Source organism: Geotrypetes seraphini, chromosome 18 (assembly GCF_902459505.1).
Source record: "Geotrypetes seraphini chromosome 18, aGeoSer1.1, whole genome shotgun sequence".
NCBI lineage: Eukaryota > Metazoa > Chordata > Amphibia > Gymnophiona > Dermophiidae > Geotrypetes > Geotrypetes seraphini.
The window spans coordinates 6,262,364-6,279,770 of NC_047101.1; the positions used below are offsets into that span (position 1 = coordinate 6,262,364).

General features: G+C 43.4%; 1 protein-coding gene across 5 annotated transcripts in view; it reads right to left on the reverse strand.

Moving 5' to 3' along the window:
• Window positions 1–1,883: 1,883 nt before the first annotated feature.
• Window positions 1,884–17,407, reverse strand: part of SH3RF2 (SH3 domain containing ring finger 2) — a 241,127-nt gene continuing 225,603 nt past the window's right edge. For all 5 annotated transcript variants that reach the window (XM_033926931.1, XM_033926933.1, XM_033926930.1 and 2 more), the window contains 8 exons: window positions 15,675–15,944; window positions 14,437–14,532; window positions 12,271–12,600; window positions 9,426–9,520; window positions 8,484–8,654; window positions 7,504–7,730; window positions 5,135–5,490; window positions 1,884–3,850 (listed from right to left, as the gene is read on the reverse strand). In XM_033926931.1, coding sequence (XP_033782822.1) covers window positions 3,587–3,850; window positions 5,135–5,490; window positions 7,504–7,730; window positions 8,484–8,654; window positions 9,426–9,520; window positions 12,271–12,600; window positions 14,437–14,532; window positions 15,675–15,944 — 1,809 coding nt within the window. In that variant the 3' untranslated portion in view covers window positions 1,884–3,586. The remainder of the gene's footprint in view (window positions 3,851–5,134; window positions 5,491–7,503; window positions 7,731–8,483; window positions 8,655–9,425; window positions 9,521–12,270; window positions 12,601–14,436; window positions 14,533–15,674; window positions 15,945–17,407) is intronic.

Genomic DNA, 17,407 nt, shown 5'->3' on the forward strand with positions numbered 1-17,407 from the left:
TGACTTGCCCAGGGTCACAAGGAGCAGTGTGGGCTTGAACCCCCAACCTCAGGTTGCTGAGGCTGTAGCTTTAACCACTGCGCCACTCTAGAAATCAAAATGTAGCAAAAGTGGGCCAAGTATAGGACAATCAAGCCATTGTGACATCACTGGTGAGGTTGGCTCTGATTGGTGGAATGAGGCATTGTGACATCAGAGTATCAGCTCTGGTTACCGGAGATAGAAGCTTTTCACACTATGTATTCAATTTTCTCTACCGTTCTCCCAGGGGAGCTCAGAACAGTTTACATGCATTTATTCAGGTACTCAAGCAGTTTTCCCTGACTGTCCCGGTGGGCTCATGGGGGGGATTAAGTGACTTGTCCAGTGTCACAAGGAGCAGCATGGGTTTGAACCCACAACCCCAGGGTGCTGAAGCCGTAGCGTTAACCACTGCGGCACACTCTCCCCCAGTACAGAACAGTAGGCAAATATTACCTGTGGGCCACGTGCAAACTAATGGCCTTCCTTGATTTAATACAATTTATCACCAGAGGAATGCTTTAATTTTATGGTCAAAAGGTTTAATGATAAGCAGCTGGAAAGCTGAAAAGGACAATTTTGAGTGGTCTGTACAGTTTGCGCCAATAATGAAGGGAGAGAAGGTAAACCGTGCGTGTTCGTACCTTCAGGAAACATCTTTTCACCACAGCTACAAGCAGAGAGGAACAAATTATCTCGTAAAAGAATTCAGACGCAAAATTGTTTAAAAAAAAAAAAAGCATTACAAATTGTGACATGCAAAATAAATAGGTTTTTTTTAAATACATTTTCCATAGCTTTACAGAACAATATTGTTTCCTATTAACAATTAATTTAACATCAGGGAAAAGTACCGCTTTTAAGTATTTCTAGTCCTAAACGGTAGCTTGTTTAAATTTCTGTATAAAACAATTGAAAGTACGTGACCCACAATGTTCAAAATAGTACCTCATGTTGGAGGGGGGATGTGACGGAGCTGATTACAGCTGTGCAAAATTTATCTGGATGCTCGGTCCTCATGCGGCGTTTGAAAGTAGAGCAGAATTGTTTGGATGATAACAAAAGCTCCCAATTTATTTTTGCTGCGATGATTGACGTCTGCATGCTGTCGTTTTGACGGTGGAATATTCAGGGCTGGGCATTTCTGACCTGTTAAATTTGCAGACAGCTTAACACATAGATGGCCTGCACTTGTTCAACTCTGCAACTGCATCAAGAAAGGGAATGGCAAACGCTCATCGCACATCTCCGAAGTTGGTTTGCTTAAAAAAATGTACCACCTCTGCGTCCCGTTTGCTCATCCTAAATTCTGCGTGTCCACTCGGCAACTAGAGTTTTTTTGCTCAGGGAAGTTAAGTATTGGAGACCTCTATTTAAGCATCTGGTCTTAAATTTTGTGATAAATAGGTCCAAATAAGATGAGATTTTTGGTCCCCAAAAATGGCCCAAAAATGGGGGTCTTGTCTTATATTCAGCTCAGTGCCCTCCCCGCCCCCCTCCCTCCTGGGACAGAAGTTATTTCTTTTATTTTAGGTATTTATATACTTCCTATCAAAGATATCTAAGCGGTTTACAATCAGCTACTCAAGCATTTTCCCTTTCTGTCCTGGCGGGCTCACAATCTAACGTACCTGGGCAAAGAAAGATTAAGGGCTCTGTTTAGCGTTTTTATCTCACGCACCGGATTAGCTACCGCCTGCTCAAAAGGAGGCGGTAGCAGCTAGCGCGCGTGGCAATTTAGCATGTGTTAAGACCCTAGCGCACCTTCGTAAAAGGAGCCCTAAGTGACTTGTCCGGGATTGCAGGAGCAGTGTGGGATCCCTCCCGTCTCCTGTCCCGACAGATTCTGACTATTTTTTTTACCTCCCTTCCGCCTCCCCCTGCATACCTTTTTGAATCCCTGGTGGTCCAGCGGTGTATCGGGCCAGAGCGAGCTTTTGGCCCGGTCCTGAACCGCTCCCTGAATGGCTGCCGCCAGTTTTTGCAGAAAGCTCACTCGTGCCCGGTACACTGGTGGACCATCAGGGATTCAAAAAGGTATGCAGGGGAGGTGGGAAGGAGGTAAAAAAAAAATTGTCAAGATGGGAGGATCTCTCCTGTCCTACCATTGGACCACCAGGTGGAGGCCTACAGTGCAGGGAGGAGGGGGGCAGGCACAGTGTGCAGAACCTGGTAGGGGAGGGAGTGGGGGGGGCAGGCACAGATCCTTGGCAGGGTGCATGACTATTACCCCCCTCCCATCTTATATTAAAGTCAATCCTTTTTTGGGGGAAAAAGGGTACCTCGTCTTCTACCCGGATCGACTTATATTTGAGTATATACAGTACCTATAAAAGCAGCAGACAAAGCTGCCATTTCTGCTTTATCTATTTGACTTTTTAACCTAAATATGGATGCTGGTAGATACCAAGCACCGAACCCTATGTCCCAATTAACTTCGATTTAGCTCATACTTTTTCCAGGAATATAAGCTTATACCTGAGCCAATGGAGGGTCAAGTGACTTGCCCAAGATTGCAAGCATTGGCAGTGGGATTTGAACCTTGAGCCTCCCTGGTTGTTAGCCCCGTGATCTAGCCACGACTACGCAGCAAGCACAAATCAATGCAACTTACTTATGGCGCCACATTTTATTTTTCCATTAGGGCCATTGTGGGATCACGAACATTTGGGCCCAAGGGTTAAACCAGGTCACCCGTGTGTCTGGCTTTCTTCCTCAAAAAAAAAAAAAAAGTCATATGATTAATTCCAAACCAGGCCCAAATCATCTTGTTTCCTTGGCAGTGGATAAGATCAGCTGAAGACGTCAATTGAAATTTTTAAAGGAACAATGGTGGTTGGGAGATCAAATGGCAGCCTTACTTCTATTTGCAGATTTTTATTTATTAATCGATTGTGCTTAGAACATAAGAGACAAACTTTTTCCCTAGCACTGCCTGGTTAACTATGCCTGAATTTCTGGAAGAACATTATGTAACCTGCAGCTTTTTATTTTTATGCTACTCGTAAGATCTGAGATTGAATTGAGATTGAATTGAGCCCTAAGTGGTGCCGCTGAGGATCCTTAAGAACGTTATATGAATATGTATGCATGAGGGTATACCAAGATAGTAGTAGGCTTGCTATCTTTGGAAGAATAAGCCATTGATTTGAGTCCCTTGTGTAAAGTGTGTGTTGTGCTATTGCAAAGACTCGTAAGATCTGGCCACATTTATAATCTCCAAGGCTTATGTTGAAGACATTTGATGGAGACGATGATAAATTTTGATGCTGAAAGTTCAGCTGGCATGGAAAGGATCAACAGGTTTCGAACATGCTGGAGATTCTCACGTATTGTATTATAAAGGACACTTGACCGGTGAAGCAACAAGAAACAGTAGGAGAATTTGTCTAACCCAATCATTTCAGAAAAAACTTCCATGCCTCTCTCTGAAAATTCAGAAAAGTCAAAGGCAGCCCGCTTACAAAAACAGCATTCTAGTTAAGTCCCTTCAGACGAATCTGTATTCCTGACCCTGTCAAAGGAGTGATTGGAGCCTGGCAGTCGGGGTTCTGGTTTCGAGCATCTAATTTTCAGTGCTGTTTCTTTTAGTGGGGAACGACAGTGCTTTTACTAGTTGGGGTCGCCTATTCTCCTTCTGCTGTACGGAGCTGGAGCATCCTTGCAGGTGATAAGCGGCAGGGAGCTCAGGACTCCCGTCTTGGTCTGGAAGGGTTGTTTCTGGAGCTACCGGGTCGGTTCTTCCATTTTGGATGCCAGGAACAGAGAGAGTACTGTCCCGTTTTGAGACAGGAGGGCTGCAAGCTTGAAATCTGACCGTCTTCACTTGCTAAAGTATGAAGAAACGAAGAACAGAGTTAGCACTGAATAAACCTCGACATGAAATGAATGATGTAGGCGTCCCATGCTCCGGTCTGCTTGCTTTATAATGGAAAGTATGGGTTTAAATCGTAGAAACTCATCTAGGTTTTCTGCATGTGTCACCAGTAATTAGATGCGCACGTCTTCAATATCCGTCACCAAGAATATATCTCTAAATGTTCCATTAATTCTACTTTCACTTCAGATATTCATGACAATTGTAAATGGACCTCAGAACCACCCACCTCCAACCGTTATCAGTTCAATTCTAAACGGGGAGCTCTTGGGTGTGTATCTCCTCACTGGTCCCAACAATTTTAATATGTTTAATAAATTTTTTAGCTTTCTATGCTTCAATAGTATTACTTAAGTATGTACTTATCTTATCAAGTAATACAGCGGTAGGACCCGACACGTTTCGCTTCCGCTTCGTCAGGAATCCATGCGTAACCGCTAACATCCAACCCACTTTAAATTTAATGTGCAAGATCAAAAGCGGGTTGGATGTTAGCGGTTACGCATGGATCCCTGACGAAGCGGAAGTGAAACATGTCGGGTCCTACCGCTGTATTACTTGATAAGATAAGTACATACTTAAGCAATACTATTGAAGCACAGAAAGTTAAAAAAATTTTTATTAAACATATAATAATTATTGGGACCAGGGAGGAGATACACACCTAAGAGCTCCCCGTTTAGAATTTAACTAATAACGGTCGGAGGTGGGTGGTTCTGAGGTCCATTAACAATTATCATGAATATCTGAAGTGAAAGCAGAATTAATGAAATACTTAGAGATATATTCTTGGTGACGGATATTGAAGAGAGACAAGATTGCGTGTTAGTTCCAAGATCAAATACACAGCCTTTATTAGGTGTAGCCTTATGTTTGAACATTTAATGCTAACTCAAGGCATAACTAACAGGATTCTATAACCATAGCGTGTTGGGCATGCCTTTGACCCGTCCTTGTCCCTCCCCCGTCTACACCCCTTAAGCAGTTGCCCCCTAAAGAAATTATGCACAAAGGTTACAGAATCCCAATTAAGTGCAGATTTGCACATAATGACTCCAATTATCGCTGACTAATGCCTAATTTAAAAATGAAGGTAAATGCATAGCTGGCTGTATTCGACAACCCGTGTGAGCAATTTTGCATGTTTAAAAAGCATGAAAATGAGAGTGCAAGATGCTAGAATTAGAGACCAGTATCCCTCCACCCATCTGCCAGTAAAGGAGCCCAAAAACCTACCTTTTCGGTGCTGTTTTTGGAAGTATCTGGCTTCACCAAAATGGATGGCGGAGCTGACCCTGGTGGCTTCAAGGGTAGCTCATTTTTGGCCACAAGCTCTTTGACGTCTATAATTGCCGAGCTTCCGGCAGAGTGAACCCTCATTTCCGATCCCCTGGCAACCAGAGCCAGTGAATCATGGGTTGCGTTCGGCCTTGCAGCTGTTTCAACAGGTCCAGGGGGGGCGCTGTTTGCCTGAGAGATACCCTTTTGCTGCTGTACTGGTTGGGGTCGAACAACCGCCGACGGTGTTCGCTTCAGAGAGCCGGCCATTTGGAACATAGAGCTTGGCTGCCCACCCCTCTGCAGTGACGCACCTTTGGGAAGAAAGGCAGGAGACTTACTTGTTTTATTCATTCATTGAATAAAAGAGCCCAGAACGGGTTACATGGGTAGATGCACGGTATAGTTGAGACAAATGTGGACAAGACGTCTTTGGAAAGTGAGTGGTACAGTGATCGAGTTATAGTAAAATAGAGATTGTCTGAGAAACACTAACCTCCTCTTCTATTAAACTGCGCTAGCAGTTGGTAACACAGAGAGCCGCGCTGCTTCCGACGCCCATAGGAACTCTATGAGCGTCGGGAGCAGCGCAGGTCATTCAGCGTGGCTCCCCGCGCTAGAAACTGCTAGCGCATTCTAAAAGAAGAGGCCCTAAGTAACTATACATGCTATAGTAGATATAGACATCTGATATACACTAATCAGCTGTGGTAGATATGAACCATCTAGATACACTAACTGTACATGCTCTGGTGAGGAACGTAGCCGTATGGCCTAGTTTATGAGTTTATCTGCGTTCATTTAGACTTAGGGCTCCTTTCACTAAGGCCTTAACGCGCAAAATGGCACGCGCTAAATTGAGCTGGCGTTATTCTAGAAGTGTACCGCGCGGTAATTTCGTGCATGCGCTAAAAAACGCTAGCGCACCTTAGTAAAAGGAGCCCTTAGTCTTTTCACGGTGCTGGATTAATCCTTTTCGGTCAGCTTAGTCAACATTAGACTATAGTCTGATATGAAGACGTATTTGCTTTCCAGCGGTTCCCCGTTTCAACCGAACAGCAACATCCCTACCACTGACTTATGTAGCAAGCGTGTAAATTATGGTCATTAGCAGAATATCCCAAATAAAATAAATACGAGGTCCAAGACTGGGCTCTTTAAAAATCTACCAATGTTGAACTCCTAAATTTTAAGAGGTGTCGAAAAAGTGGATGGCGACAGGGGAAGATTTAGACGGGAGGGAAAAGGGCACTGAATCGAGCTCCTGCATTTAAGCATCATTTAAGCTCCTAAATCTAGATGAATTTTCAGATGAAAGGCTGAAAATAGGGGACAAATTTTGCAGCTGAACTTTGTGACGACGAGATGGACCATTGGTCTGACCCAGTAAGGCTATTCTTATGTTCTTATGAATATCGAGCCAATGGTGTAATTAATACCATTGCCCTTAGGGGGCCTTTTAATAAACTATGGTAAAATATTTCAGCTATTCAGCTTTTGGGACAGTATCGGTCTATACAACTCCTACATTAAAAGTCCCTGTAGCGCATGAAAAAGGGGGTGGACGAAGGACCTCTCATGTATTCATGTAATTCACTTAGGAATGAAACGATAGGCAAAATATAAATATATGAATGACTCATTTGCCAAACATATGACTTCAAGCATGCATGACATTTTAAAAATACACAGTCCAAATCAATAAATAGTATCACTATTCAAAATCCTAAAAAAGGTCAACAGTAAAACAAAGAGATCCCAACTTGCTCATAACTAGAGACGAAGACGCTCCACCGGACATGACGTAAGACGCTGCCAAAGGTCTTTAAAATCAGCTCATTTGCTGGCCACGATCGGCGTTTTTCAAAACATAACACCGCTACGATAAAAGCTGCGGATTTAAACATGTAACAAATGCTGTCCTGAAGAAGCTCTTAGCATTTTGCTAAGAGCGAAACGGAGATCTTCCGTCGGGAGGAAAGCCGGGCGTTACACTTAACCCGAACTAAGTACCATACAGTATACAGCATAAGCTAAAGCGTAAACATTTGTGAAATTTAAAAGTTGCTCACAGAGAAAATAAGACGGTTATCAATGATAGCCCTGTTACAAGCCTAGTAACTATGATATGCTCTGGTTGCTGGCTTTGGGCACTTCGTCTCTAGTTACGAGCAAGTTGGGATCTCTTTGTTTTACCGTTGACCTAAAAATACAGCCTACGTGCTGCTAATAATCCCCAAACTCCCAGCGATGAGCAACGATAGCGACTTCTCACCCTTACCCAGCTCCGCCCTGCCTCTCTTCCCAGTTTCCTGAGTCCAACCTACTCTTTTTCATGCTACCGCAGCCCCTCCTCAGCGCAGCCTGGGCAGGGGCACCGTGGACTGCCGTATTTCTCACGGGTGCGATCACAGCCGTCGGGACAAAGACGGATCTGAAATGTCGACATGGACCATTGTCCGAGACGCTCCCCTGAGATGAAACCGAGGCTGTACTCATATTCCGGGCAGAGGGCACAGTTGGGATCCTTGATTCCGCAACCGTCTGACACCTCCTGTTTAAGGAAAAATAATGTGAAGAAATAGCCATAAATTCTTTGTTTGCTCTCACAGGCAATAAGAAAGATGAAGCATTATGAACAACATAAAACCCCTGGAAAGTTTGCATACTTAGCCCTAATGTTTAGGGTTACCAGGTGTCCGGGAAAACCTGGTCGGTCTTTCCAAAACCTGCAGTTTGTCCAGGTTTTGGAAAGCCCCGCTGCAGCTGGAGGGCCTCTGAGCATGCGCGGATGATCTAGAATCAGAAAATAATAGTAAATATTGAAGAACTAAGGCCAGTACTGGGCAGACTTGCACGGTCTGTGTCTGTATATGGCCGTTTGGTGGAGGATGGGCTGAGTAGGGCTTCAGTGGGTGGGATGGTGTAGATGGGCTGGAGTGAGCTTTGACAGAGACTTCAGTAGCTGGAACCTAAGAACAGAACCGGGCAGAGCTTTGGATTCATGCCCAGAAATAGCTAAGAAGAAGAAGAAAAACCCCTCAACAAATTTTTAGATTGAATCAGGTAGGGCAGACTAGATGGCGTCATCTACTATGTAGGATGTCCCTCGCATCTGTGTATGCTCAGAGGCCTTCCAGACCCAGCGGGAAAGAAGAGACGAGGCTGCATGGGGGCGGGGCTGGGGAGCATATCAGGCCGGGATTTGGGCCGGGGCCATGCGTCCTGGATTTTTTAGCTTCAGCTATGGTAACCCTATTAATATTAAACTTCTATCCCACTGTTTAATATTTGTCAAGATTCTCACCTGAAAACTGGGTTGACATAATTGCTTGGGAAAACACCTGTCTTTCCAGTTACCAGGGACATTCCTCTGAGCCAGCCTTCCTGAAACTTCCCCAAAACTCGAATTCCTTCGCCCTTCTGCAGGTCCATCTCCTCTGGCCCCTGGGCTATATATGGGTGCAGAGCGACACACCTAGGATCCAGACCAAAAAAAAATATTTTAAAGGTTGGTACCCTCCTTTTCCTTAAAATCTATTACGCCTCGGACTTAAAAGTAAAGAAGTCCTCTTACAAACCCCAGTTGAGAAACTGTGTCTTCTGAAATTGGTTCACAATCACATTCCTCCTTTCTGCTGTGAAACTGTTTTGAGGGCAAATTGATAGCCAAAGAAGGTTCCAGGCGAAGGGAAAGGAATTATGACTGAAAACACGACGGGGGGGAACCTTTTGCCAAGTACTTTTGGGAAAGGTCCCAGGGTCACTTGAAATCTCTGAAGTACCCCATTTCACATAGGTATCTGTAGTCACATTTTCCTTAGAGGCATCAGGAAAGGGAACCAATTTTAAGAATCCAGGTAGGGATTTAAGACCATCTCGTAATTCTGTTATCAAGTGAAACTGTCCTTGGAAACAAACATTCTTTGCCATTTTCTTTAGGTCAAGCAGTACAGGAAAGGGATCAGGACAGTGGCATGGGATGTCTCCCCCCTCCAATAGTCACTTTTCCTCCCTCCCTCCTTCCTTCTGGCTGACTGACCCTACCCCTACTGCTGACTTGTGAGATGAAAAGAGTGACAGCCACTGGACCCGAGTAGAGGAGTGGACACCATGGAATCGGGGTTACAATGTCAGCCCCCATCCTCCCAACGCAACCCTCTGGCCCCAAATCCTCACTGTTACAAAGCTTCTGGCGCTCTTAGATTAGGTTCGTCAGGTACACTTATGGCATCTTTGCCATACTTACATATTAGCAGATATGTGCTGCTGTGAATTTGAAAGGCTGAAGGTGGTCGAAGATTGACTCAGGACTCCAGAAATGGCAAAAGTAGGTGCATTAAACTAGAAATAAAATCAGAACAAAACCCTCTCAGTGAACATGCAGATTGCAAGCCAGATTTTTTCCTACCCTACAAATTTTTCTTATCAAAAAAGTCTAGATTTGAAATTAAATATCGGCATCTGTTACTCCTTATAACTCCTACAATAAAATACACGGCCAATTGGACACTGTGAAGTAAGCTTGGACTTTCTACGGCCATGCTGTAATCTGTGCTAGAAAGTTTCACTTTCTGATGAAAACTTTAACCCCTTCCTTTTCAAAGCCGCGCTAGCCACCGTGGTAACAGCTCTGACGCTCATAGAATTCCTATGAACGTCCGAGCTGTTACCGCCACGGCCAGCGCTAAAAATGCTAGTGCGGCCTTGTAAAGGAGGGGGTACATTTACAGAGCCGCGCCAGCCAAAGCGGTAACAGCTCTGACGTTCAGAGAATTCCTATGAGCTGTTACGTGAATTAGGCATGCAGGTTACAGAATAAGGGTGCAGTAATTAGTGCTAATTAGTGATTGTTAATCACCAATTTAGCCAATTACTTTATGCCCATAGCTGAAACTTATACAGAATTGGGGGGGGGGGGGGGAAACGCATATCAGGCCTTTTGTGTGTGTGTATAACAGTATTATATAAACATCGGAGGTCTATAAAATCACGCAGCACATGGTTATCTGCCATGCAGTCTGAAATGCTCTGCAAACAGTGGTGTAGTTAGGGGTGTGTGCAGGGGTGGTGGTCCACTCCGAGCACGGTCTTCCTAAGGGTGCTGCCCCCCTGCTCCTCTCTTTGCCCCGTGCCACTTGCCTTCCCCCTTACCTTTTCTTACTTTCTCGGCACGAGGTTGCTGCCCACGTCGGTATCGGCGCGCTCTTCGATGTCACTTCCGGGACCCGGACTTAGGAAGTGATGTCAGAGGGCGAGCTGATACCGTCATGGGCACGCTGCTCACGCCGGAGAAGTACAAAAGGTACTGGGAAAGGGAAGGGAGTGCACGCGCAGTGGGAGGGGTGTCTCCACCCCGGACGCTGCTCACCCTTACCACGCCACTGTCTGCAAACATTCATTAGCCAAGGCAACAACCTTATGTCGTTCCAGTTCTGCCTTGTCTTCAGTTATTCAGGCGACTGTTTTCAATATATACAATGCGCTCTTTTGTTCTAGCAGTGCAGGGGCAGACTGTACCCCTCCCTTACAAATTTCTGTTTCAGCTTGAATAGACAAGTCGCTTACCTTGGACCCATATGGATTCCAAGTCCTTGGGTGTGAGGGGAAAAAGCTACCGACTGAATAATTGTTTATCTTGGCTTTCAACCCATCTCACTGTGTAATTTGGTGAGGGCTGGTGTTGAATGATTGATTACAGATGCAGACGTTGAGAAAGACTAAAATGAGGGTTTGCAAAAATGATCGGGAAAAGAAACCGGAATGACTCCTTGCGCCATCTCTTCTTATCAGGACATCCGGAATGCCCAGGATAGACAGGAGCATATTCACCGTTCAGCACCATTCAAGTACAATCGGGCGCTGTTTAGTGAATCATGCCGAGCGGCACCTATTTTGGAGGCGCCCAATAAATAGGCCAGCTCTAGGCCCAACTAAAAGTTAGGCGAGCGCCTAAGCACGCTTAAGAGCAGCAATTCTGTACAATTCTGTAACAAGGCACCTAACGCGAAGCCACGCCCACGCCAAACAAGCATAGCGCCTATTTTTTTTTGAAGGCCGCCTAAATCTTCAGAGGCGCCTTGTTGCAGAATCGCTCTTTCTTGATAGGCGCCTATCTGAGCATCCTTCTGGCCTTGACTGCCACCTTTTCTACCCGTTTTGCTACTTTAAGATCGTCAGACTTAATCACTCCCAAGTCCCGCTCTTTCATACGCAGAAGTACTTTGCCCCTATACTATACGTTGTGACACAAACATCGTTCGTGACTTTGCTGCAGGGTCTGCTGATCCAAAACTAATGCATTCGCTCATTTCAGTTAATGTAAGGCATCGTTTTTTGAAAGGGCAGATCTACTTAATTGGCAAATCTTATGTGCCGATAAAAGATGAGATCCCGTTAAAGCGTCTTTGCTACACACACATTAATTATCTTTTTGTGTTCGAGAGACATCTAATTCCCGAGTAATACCTTGCCTATGACGCGCCACACATTTTAATGGGCTGGTTTTTACTTTTCATCAAGATTGCATCAGTTTTGGCACCTGCTGGTCTCTTCACTCTGTATGCCAACTCAAAGTCCTCAATTAATGCAAATAATAATAAGCAGCAGAATAATGCAGGAGTGCTTGACGTCTTCAGTTATGCAAATACCAACCCTTATCTTGCCTTGCCATTCCCAAGGATAAAAATCCACAAATTAGAAGGCAGTTATCTTTTAATTAAGAGAGTATTGAAATGTTTATAGTACCATAAGCAATGGGTTTTCCTGCTTTGCAAGTGAAATGTCTTTCAGACTTGGGTAATCATACCTCTACACTCAAAATTAATTCACTTAGCACTTGTGTAAAATCTGGTTAAACATATGTTTGTACAATATGGAAATTACCCTTTCATGCATGGAATAAAAAGGTAAATATCCCCCTTCAAAACCCTTGTCCAGTTTGGTACAAGATGCAGGTAGGTTATATTATAGCTAAGGCATTATTTCACACAGTGCATCTCACCTAAAAGAAAACTCGTCAAATGGATCGGATAATTCAAGGGTTCTGCATTCATGTGTCATCTGACGCAATCCAATTTCTAGATGTAATTTACCTGGCTTGGGCTGGTTGATGCCAACTCTCCTTTGTCCGTGCCTGGTGCCAACGCAGCAGGATTGCTGGAGCTGATCAATACTGGGGCACTAATATCCGGAGATTGACGATCTTCGGGTGCATGGACCATCTTGTTAATCGTATTTAAGGCATTGGTGATCAGAAACTGCCTCGGACTCTTTCTCCTCATGTCTTGTACCTTGCGAAAGGCTGGGAGTTCTGTAGGCTTTGCTCTAATGGAAGAGTTTCTCACAAGAGAGGTTGTGCTATTGAGCGTGCTGGATCTGATGCTCTTGCCAGTGTCCAGTAGATGCCTAGCAGGAAGGTTGAGCTGGAACACAAAGGAATCTATGAACTGCTGTTTCTCTCACCCCAAAACTAAGGAATTTCACATCAATGTAGAAACATAGAAAAATGACGGTAGAAAAGGGCCATAGCCCATCAAGTCTGCCCACTCTAATCACCCACCCCCTCAACTTAACCCCTCTGGAGAAAAAGTCCATAGTCTGTTATTGAGAAAGACATGGGGGGAAGCCACTGCTTGCCCTGGATCGGTAGCATGGAATGTTGCTACTCTTTGGAATTCCGCATGGAATATTGCTACTTTTTGGAATTCCGCATGGAATGTTGCTACTCTTTGGGATTCTAGAATCTTGTTACTCTTTAGGATTCCGGAATCTTGCTACTCCTTGGGTTTTGTCCAGGTACTAGGGGCCTTGGTTGGCCACCGTGAGAACGGGCTACTGTTCTTATGATGTAAGTGACATTCACTGATAGGTTGAAGTGGTATGTTTTTGGATATCCAAAAATAGTGAGGAGTAGACAAATTAAGCGTCTCCTATTTGATTAACATTCATGGGACCTTGAGATTAAAAGGTTGAAATGTAAGTTGCTGCCATCAGCACTAAGGGAAAGTTTTAATTGGTTGGATGAAGTTTAAATAGCGACCTCTTGCTCATATCAGCATTTTAGGAGACAACTGAAAATGTATTTGTTTACAAGATTCTTAGGCAATTAATGTATTACATTCAACTGTACATGTGCAGTTTATTTAAATTCTATTTTGTAAACCGCATAGAACTTAGTGGTATTGCGGTATAGAAATACATTTTTATGTTGGGTCATTTTGACCAGAACGTGGAGCACCAAGGTAAGCCATGTTTGACCAAAGCATTTGTCTAATGGATTTTATGAATAATTGGCTCAATATGCTACCACTGAGTGCTTCAGTATAGTGACCGGGAGCAACCCCTGATTTCTTCAACTGGAAGGCTTTAGAGCTAAAGTATTTTTAATTTAATTTAGGTGGGGTAGAGGGGAGGCAGAGGAAACGAGGCTGCCAAATGCCTACCTACACTAACCAATATAGATCAAACACTTCCCACTTTTATGAAAAAGTGCATAGTATAGTCGCTTCAAAATGATATTCATACAGGAGGAGGCCTCAGTAATGGAGCCTACGCGTAGTCGTATTCACTGACTGAGGTTATCAGCGTAGTTGCTCAGCTCCTTTGCTCCAATCATCGGCCATACTCCAGTATCCCCTTATTCTAAACAACTTATTTCAGCCCATTTTATTTATTAAAGAGTCTAAAAAGTTCTAAATATCTTATTTTAATTTTCTAAAAATTCTGTAATAATACTATCTCGACTTATTTTCAATTGTTCAGATGCCAATTTCTAATTTCTTTCATCTTTTACATATACTTATTCATTCATTTGCACTGATTCATATTCATGAGACTTTACTGAAAAAACTCTTTTCATTTATAGTAGTTTCAATTCCATTCAGCGAATTGCACTTATCTGCTAATAGAAGATTACTTAGCTTCAGTCAGCGCTTGTGTTTCAAAAAAATATCAACGTGGCCAGCGTTTCGTGGAATTCAGTTCATAACCACTGCGTCAGGGCCAAATTGTAAATGAACCAAGCCGTGTTCTGTGCAAATCTAACAGCAGTCTCCATCCACCTACACTAACCGACAGCCCCTCAAAACACTTGGTTCTGGGCACATCACTGGACTGTATAACTTGATTCTAATCTGAGCTGGGCTACTGATGCTACAGTGAGCCTTGCATCATGTGAGATAAGTGGAAAATCTAGATTAGCCAGTTATTCCAAGCACTAAAAAAAGAGAGAAAGAAAGAGGTTCACACTTTCCACTTACCTCCACAAATAAGAGTGGGAAGATCCCTACTCTGTCTCCTAACTTGCCTTCCACCCAGTTCTCATCGATACGGCGGATCACCCTGATAATATCATCCTGAAAGGCAATAATATTATTATTACATTGCCACCCAGATTTAATGCTTCTGTTGTTGTATAATCCTAAATGGAACATCAGGTAGGCGAAGTCTTGGATGAGGCATCTGGATATAGGTCACATTCGTAGCATTTCTTATTTATTTAAAACATTTATAATCCGCTTTCTTTTTTTTTTTTTTTTTTTACCAACGCGGCTCACAATTCACATACACAGCTTACAATACATACAGTCTTACAAGACCAAGTATATAACAGGTAAAAAACGCGGTCAGGCATACAAACATTGTAACTTATGAACACAACTGCAAGACACACCCCAGACCCGCCCATGTGCCCCCCCCTTTGAACATACACGCTTTAGCATTTAGGTGGCACATTTCTAGAACAGTGCCTATGTGCACTATGGCCCTGATTCTATAAATGGCACCTTACCGTTTATAGAATCACGCCTAGCAGCGCCTACGCAGTCTTAAGCGCCGGTAGGCATTGAAAACCTAGGCGTCCTCCGTTTAAGCCAGCGTTGTCTTGGCCTAATTGAACGCGCCTAAGTTAGGTGATTAATGGAACCTAGAATCCACCCTGAATCTGCCCCTAACCATTCTTACTTGCTAATAGGCGCCTACTGGGTAATTCATTTTTTTATGTTTTTTAATTGTTTAATGGTCAAATAAGAAAATTTAAGTTAGGCGCTTAGATCAGCAAGGTGCACTGACCTAGGCGTTTAGCTTTAGGCCTCATTTATAGAATCTGGGCCCATGAATGTAAATACTAATTGGTGCCAATTAGCATCAATTAACACTACTTCAGGGCTATTGCTGGTACTTAAAGGCTAATTAGCAACTAATTTAACAAGAGCAGAATTGGTATTAGTCTATAACTTGCGTGCAAGCCAGAAATTTGGGCGTGCAACTTTATATAGAACCTGCCAATTGTGAATTTTCCCCCAGTCATCACTAACCCCCCCCCCCCCCTCTTTTACAAAACCAGTACCGGCTGCGGTGGTAACAGCTTTGATGCACATATGAGCATTGGAGCTGTTACCACCATGGCCGACACTAAAAAGGGGGGGGAGGGGGGTAAAGCTATAATCGTTTCTTTCTCATGAACTAAATTCCAGTAATACAGACGGATTTATCGTACCTTGAGGAATGCCAGGAAGTGGTTGTTTTCTCCTTTGTCCTTATCCTTCAAGTCAAAGTTATAAAGTGCTTTGCAGAGAGGAGGCGGCTGGGGGAACGGCTTAATCATTTGCACAGAACCGGCAGGGAAGGTGCCACCAACTCCATCAGCCTGTCCTTGGGACCAATTTTCATCCAAATGTTGGTGCAAAATGATGACATCCCCTTTACTGAGCCTTAGATCTTTTGGCATATGTCCCCGGTAATTATATAGGGCTCTTGCACAGGGTACCTACAGGTAGATAAATCAGTACTTGAGTCATCCACTTCATCTTCTTTTTCAGTTCACAACCCACTTGACACCATTCATCTATAATATCTTCACAATAATACTTACATTAATACACACCTTTTGAAATTTACACCCTAGGATCCCTGAGGAACGTGTGTTTAGTCGAAACATGGCCCGTGTTGGGTCCATTTATGATTTATGTGAACAGGGTCCATTCCTGATAAATGTGGACAGTGTTTCTATTGATTTTATCAAGAATATTTTGAATAACTCACAACTGAAGGTCCGAGGACATTTAGGGGTAAATTCTCTATAATACGTCTAACTTAGGCGTGCTTTAGACGTCCAAAAAACGCAAGTGTCAATCAAACGGTACTTAGGCGTCAGGTAGACGTCTAGCTACGTCTAAGTCCCAATTACCGCTTATTAAGACCCTTAACGCCGTAATTATTCAATTACTCTGGATGTCTAAAGCACGCCTAAGTTTAGACGTATTATAGAGAATTTACCCCTTAGTTTTCACCGTCTTGTATGTTTAGATCAACATAACAAACATCCTATGATCCCCTCCTCCTGTGTACAGTATTGCTTCTCTACATCCCTACGCCCTCCTGTCCAACTGTTTGTTAAGTCTATATGGGAACAAAGAACAGGAGAATCAAATCCACAAAACTCAATGACATAAAACAAGGCATGGAGATGTCCAATGAAGACTGGTGAATTCAATCTTTCTTAAAAAGTCCTTTATTCATCCAGAAAACCTCAATGACTCGACATGTACATGTTTCGGCCAAATCGGCCTGCTTCAGGAGTCTTAAAGATCTTCAGAATGAAGTGATAGAATATAAAATGAACGACTAGGAAGTCCTTTTATTTAAAATCTTCTTGTAAAAATCATATGACTGATAAAAGAAGCGTCCTCGCTCCTCTACATCCCTATGCCTTCCCGTCCAACCATTTGTTAAGTCTATATAATAAGAAACGTAATAGAGGCTGGTACTACCACAACGACCTTCAGATCTATTAAGGCTCGAGTTTTCACCTTGTCTTTTCTATGGTACTACTTTTATTTTTAGGAAACTCAAAGCATTTTGGGTTTTCCTTAATGTCCGAAATGCTTTATATAATGCTAAAGGTCTACAGCTTGTTACCACCAATTTAGGGATGAGTAAACCCTCGCGCAAGGGCTGGTATGTGGGATGTTTGATCACAGCTATTTCGAGAACTCTCAGGAAAGCTTGCAATTACATTTCAAGTATGCACTGACTTATTTCTAGCTGTGGGTGGTGCTGTTACGAGGAGGGGAGGAGAAGGAGGAGAAGGAGATGAAAAAAAGTACAGAAAGCGAATATATGCCAAAACGATAGAAAAATGCAACAACGGCTGTAAAAATAAAAGAAAGCCTCGGTGTTCTTCAAACAGAATCCTAGTACATTCCTAAAAATGATTTTTTTTTAGCTGGC